This window comes from Podarcis muralis, chromosome 14 (genome assembly GCF_964188315.1).
Source record: "Podarcis muralis chromosome 14, rPodMur119.hap1.1, whole genome shotgun sequence".
NCBI lineage: Eukaryota > Metazoa > Chordata > Lepidosauria > Squamata > Lacertidae > Podarcis > Podarcis muralis.
Window position 1 is genome coordinate 5,085,541 of NC_135668.1, and position 6,000 is coordinate 5,091,540.

At 48.3% G+C, this 6,000-nt stretch overlaps 1 protein-coding gene across 4 annotated transcripts in view; it reads right to left on the minus strand.

Annotated features, from left to right (window-relative positions):
- DAPK2 (death associated protein kinase 2) overlaps positions 1-5,677 on the minus strand; it is a 57,670-nt gene extending 51,993 nt beyond the window's left edge. For 2 of the 4 annotated variants that reach the window (XM_077919041.1, XM_028706383.2), the window contains exon 1: positions 5,295-5,677. In XM_077919041.1, the coding sequence (XP_077775167.1) occupies positions 5,295-5,662 (368 nt within the window). In that variant the 5' untranslated portion in view covers positions 5,663-5,677. The remainder of the gene's footprint in view (positions 1-5,294) is intronic. The other 2 variants (XM_028706387.2, XM_028706384.2) reach the window with 1 other exon arrangement.
- Positions 5,678-6,000: the final 323 nt, after the last annotated feature.

Consider the following 6,000-nt stretch of genomic DNA (forward strand, 5'->3'; position numbering starts at 1 on the left):
CACTTACAATGGATTTCTCTGTTTGCCAAAAAGTATTGTTTGATCCACCCACATTCCTCTTGAACAATAATGAAAAAGGAGAGCAATGAAAAATGGACAATATGCAGGAGTAACAGTCACTTAGCAGATTGGCAAAATGACAGTGTAATTAACTTACATCATGCCTACTTGAACCAGTCTCTAACATAGCATTATTCTTTAACTTCATTCATTTTGATTTGCTGCACACTTATCATTCTACTGTGACCAAGCTGGTCATTTTATTGATGTCAACTAAATCACACACACAATATATATACAGTATATAATGATGGTTGATGATGATGATGTTTGTGCTGCAAGTGGGTCCGAATAATCCCATGTTTCGGAATGTCTGAAAATTCATAGTCTGTTACATCGACAAACACAAAAATGCAGGTCCCTGCCCACAAGAAGCTTACAATCCAGACACCACTGAATGGTTCAGCAAACTGTCACAGAATGAATGACAAATAAATTCCTTCCTTTTCATCATAAGATAGCAGTTCTTATTAAATATAATTACAGATGTTCATAAACCATCATTAAGCCAACCAGGTCTAAGCAGTATCTTCTCATTACCTCACTAACAGACACACGAACATACACACAAACATACATACATATGGATATAACAAGCTCAGCCTGGTGCCTTTCAGCCATTTTGAACCACAACTCCCATCAGGGGTGATATTAGTAGTTATAGTAGTTATTTTAATTTCTTGCCCATCCTTCACTCTCATTACATTAATTAAAGCATACTGATAAAAGCAGTTAAAAACAACGTACAGCAATACCTAGAGGGCACCAGGCTGGGGCAGAATGGTTTACTTCTTTGCTTTCCTACTGTTTACTTAAAAAGAGAAGGAGCACCCTTCTATGACTGCACTCCTCCTTGGAAATTCGCAATCAGTGGGACTTCCAGGCTCATGTTACAAGCACTCCAAATGCAAGGAATTATCTTCAGTCAGTAACAAGAGCCAGAGCAACTGTGGCTTAGTGGCAGAGCACCTGCTCTGCATGCAGAAGACCCCCTTTTCCCATCTCTGACATCTCCAGGTAGGGCTGGGAATGCCGCCGGCATGAAACCTCACAACAGCTGTTGGCAGTCAGTGTAGACAATGCTGAGAGAGATGAACCAACAGTCCAACTTAGTATGAGGCAACTGAGTTCCTATGGAGCACCAGTGGCGTAGCGTGGGTTGTCAGCACCCGGGGCAAGACAAGTAATTTGTGCCCCCTAACCCATGGATTTTAGTAGGGGCAGAGAGCTGCGAGTGTGAGCGCCCCCCCCCCCGATGTTGCGCCCAGTGCGGCCGGCCCCCCCTGCATCCCCCACACTACGCCACTGTGGAGCACACTCAAGCTTTGGCCTGAGAGATAGGAAAAGATTCCCTTCAAACATTCAGGTAAAGAGCCTTTAACGACACCCCCACCCCCGTTTACTTTGAAACACCACCAAAAGAAAGAGCAGGTCTCTTTGCTGTGCATCCCATTATTGGGCAATCTTTTTTGCAAACTAAGAATAAATTGATCTGCTTTATGTTGGCTCAAACCTTTAGCCCACCTAGCCTAGGCCCAGCTGCTGTGACGGGCAGAGGTTCCCAGCGGCGTAGCGTGGGTTGTCAGCACCCGGGGCAAGGCAAGTAATTTGCACCCCCTAACCCGTGGATTTGCGCCCCCTAACGCGTGGATTTGCCCTAACCCCAGATGTTGCGTCCGGTGCGGCCGCCCCCCCTGCACCCCCCACGCTACGCCACTGGAGGTTCCCCAGGGTCTTTCTGAGCCCAGAGGTGCCAGGACTGAGCCTGGGATACCAGCACTCCAAGCCTGTGCTCTGCTAGTAGGGAACTCCAGGAAGGAATCACAGTTGCTGGTGCCGCCAATCAACTGGAAAGTGCTCCTAAAAAGGAAAGTGCTCACTTTTCTTCTAGAATCAGGATTAGTAAGGTTAAGTTTTCAGAAGTAAATTTATCTCAAGTGTACATTTTATAAGCATGTACAGTGGTACCTCAGGATACATACGCTTCAGGTTACAGACTTCGCTAACCCAGAAATAGTGCTCCAGGTTAAGAACTTTGCTTCCGGATGAGAACAGAAATCGGGCTCCAGCGGCGCAGCAGCAGCAGGAAGCCCCATTAGCCAAAGTGGTGCTTCAGGTTAAGAACAGTTTCAGGTTAAGTACAGACCTCCGGAACGAATTAAGTACTTAACCTGAGGTACCACTGTACATGAAATCAGGATTCCTGTTCTTATTGTTGCTCCTTTTCCCCACAAGGGACAAAGAAAATGTAATCAGAACTTTGTGTAAACAAGGGTGCTCTTTACACTGACAAGGGCAAGAGTATTTCCTGCTTCCTGTTCCAGCATTCTTCAACCCGGTGTCCTCCAGATGTTCTGGACTACAGCTCCCATCAGACCCAGTCAGCACAGCTGTAGATGCCAGGGCTGACAGAAGCAAAGGCTGAGCTTTTGGGGGGAAAGTTGTTTTGGGGGGAGGGGGCTGGAGGGGGGTTGGGCAAAGTTGTTGAGCTTTGCTGGCACAGTTGTGTTTCTGTTAGGGCTGTCATATGTCTGGATTTTCCTGGCTATTTTTGTGATTTCCGCCTGGACACTGCTGCTGAGCACGGAATTCTGGATACGTCTGGGAAATTCCAGATGTATGGCAACCCTAACAGAAGTACAACTGTGCCAGCTGATTCTGATGGGAGCGGAAGTCCCAAACATCTGGAGAGCAGCGGCTTGGTGAAGGCTGCCCTATTCCAACCCACAGACTTCCAAGAAGATGGCAACAGGAACAGATGGGTGGATCCCAGGCCCACCTCAGAATAAGATCCAGTTCACACAACCGTGGTGTCTGCTAGCTTAAGTTAGCCATATTGATTTATATGTTGTCAGGGGTGGAGTGGGGGGTCGGTCATTGTCTTGGCAACCATCCCCCGTGCCCTCTGATCTCTCAGTCCACCCACAAAAATAAGACACCCATCCATGTGACACTGACAAAAAAAAGCACCACTCATACTCTGCAAAAAAGAAAGTTTATGGTCTCTCTCACCCCCTTTCTCCTTTTTCTCCCCTACATCTCCCCACTTCTCTTACCCTGCCTCAAACCCCACATTGGCTACAACAAAAATGTCCCAAGTTGACTATAATTGACCTGTAACAGGAGCACCAACTCCTGGGGGCTGAGTTGTTTTGCGCTCCAATATATTTTGGGATGGAGCCAGGGCCCCCGATGCTGGATTTAATGGCCTGACAAGGTGGGGGGTCATGTTTAGAGGTATAATGTATATTTCTTCATTAAAAAAAATTAAAGTAAGCTAGCACTTCTGACTTTGAGGCCCCTCTTGCCCATTCTTCAAATTGACATTTGCCCCAAAGTCCTGCACCTGTCGCAGACCCTCCAAGTATCCCTGTTTTCCAGGGACATTCTCGGATTTACAGAAGCTGTCCGTTTCTGACTTGATCCCGGAATGTCCTGCTTTTCTGTAGGACATCTCTATTTTCACAGGGCCCAGCATAGTGTGGTTCCAGTGGCTACTCCTTCTCTTCCTCCTGCTGCTGCGGAGGAGAAGGAGGCATTGAAGCTGGGCAGCCACCGCATTCTTCTGACAGTCCTGACGTTAGGTGTGTGACGTGGCCCCCTAATCACCCTTGCAAGCTGGTGCCTCTGAACTCTACAATCTACAATTTGAAATAGGGGAGGCTGAATATACTCTTTTTACTGACGGAAAATCTTTTAATAAAATCTTATTTTAAAAAAATAAATGGCATTATCTATTTAAATATTATCTATTTAAAGAAGATCAGGTCATGAGTTAAGTCCCACAATTCATGGTGAAGTGGACGACTCGTCATGCAGTGGAAACAACACCGGCTCCTCATGCAGGAAACTATGTCTCATGCGTACATCTAGGCTACAATCCTAAGCACATGTGCCTGAGGGTAAGCACAACTTACTTTTGAGTCAACCTATACGGGACTGTACTGCAGATTTCTTTCCACTAATCTGCTAATCTCCAGTGCATTTTCAGGCAGCCTGGTGCATCTGAGAGTAGGGTTGCCCAAAAACTGAATTTTAACAAGTCTATGACATTTCTGACTCATATTTGCTTATCAACAACAAAGGAACGGAGCATTATCACTAACAAACCTCTGTTAAAGCCAGTGCCCTAAAACTCAAGCATCCAATATCTGGATATAAATACCCTGTTGAACACTAACTGAAGATGCAGTGATTGTCAAGGTCCCTGAGAGAACAAAAATTCCAATACATAGAAAAATATTTGATATATACATTTACCTTGGAACCCAAAGGAGAGTTAGGCAGTACTCAAGAAATGCTTTCCTGGGCTAAGAAAGGCTAGGGAGCTGGATGCAGTGAAAACAATTTGATGGGAAGAAAGAGCAGAAGGCGGAGGTGCCCATTACTCTTAGTGGATGGGGGGAAAGTTAGGAGGCATCTGTTAAAGCACCCATATTGATAGCTAAAGTATAGCCAGAAGTGCAGGCTAAAGATCCCCCCTTTTTTTTTTAGAAAACCCTCCCCGCTGAAATACACTTTACAAGTCCTTTTGGAGTCATAATTAGAGTTATGAAGGCATTAAAAGGGGCAAACACACACACACACATCAAGCACACACACACCAAGTATTGATGAGTGAAACGGAAATCCACATTAGAGATCAGCTAATTAACTAGTGGACATGGGATCACCGTTAGAAAACGGGAATTGCAAGAGCACAATCAGTGCCATAGCTGGATCAGATCAAATAAGGCCCGCCAAGTTCATCCTTTTTCCTCCTCAATGGCCCACAACCAGATGCCCTGGGATGCCCCCCTCTAGGTCTCCATTGCTCCTCCTCAACAACTGATACGAAGGTGTGCTGCGTCTGATACGGGATGCTCCACACAATATCCATGTGCAACCTTCTCCTCCTCCAGGACATGGCCAAATCCTTTTTTAAAGCTGCCCAACTCTACAGCTATGGCGACAGCGATTTCCATAGTTTAATTGGACCCCGCATGAAGGGGGCCTGCCGTTTTCCTGCCCTCCATCTCCCACCCTTTGGAGAGGGCGAAGAAAAACTGCTCTCCAGCCATTTTCTCCGCGCCGGGCATCGCTCTCGTCCCGGCGCGTGGAGAAGAGGCTGGGAGCGCGTCGCCCGAAGGGGCTGGCGAGGAAGGGACGCCGCCTGGGCTCGAGGGGGGCTGATCCTGCCTGGGGCGGAGGAGCAGGGCAAGCGGGCGCGCGGCTGGAGGAAAGGGGCTACTCACCGGGGCGAGCGGCGGCGGGGCGCGCAGCTGAACGGACGATCGGGCAGGCGGGCAAGGGCGCACGGCGAGGCTGCCTCCGGGACAGGAGATCGTGCGCCGGGCAGGCGGGGAGGAGGCGGGTCCGCTGCTGCTGCCGCCGCCGTTCCCGGCTGCTGGTCCTGTGCTGCGGCCCAGGCCGGGGCGCCTCCTGCCGGCTTTTGGCGGAACAATCCCGGGCGGCCGCGGCCAGCTTCGCGCTCCCACCGCTCTCCTCGGCAGGCTGCAAGTCTCCGCCCGCTGAGCTGGAGCAAAGAGGCCCGGTGGACAACGCAATGGGTGGCCGAGGATGCTCTAGAAATAATATAGAAGTGCGTTTTCCTTCTGGGCATCCTTCTTAGCCTAAGCTAAGAAACCAGGGAGAGGCTCATCTTTGGAAAGAAAAAAATTCCTTCCAGTAGCACCTTAAAGACCAACTAAGTTAGTTCTTGGTATGAGCTTTCGTGTGCATGCACACTTCTTCAGATACCTATCTGAAGCTCATACCAAGAACTAACTTAGTTGGTCTTTAAGGTGCTACTGGAAGGAATTTTTTTTGTTTTGACTATGGCAGACCAACACGGCTACCTATCTGTAACTGGATCTTTGGAAAGGGTTAAGAAAGTGATCAGGGGCGGGTGGGTGGGAGGCTGCGACTCCCCTATGAAAAGAATTGGTAGCGTTTGGGGCT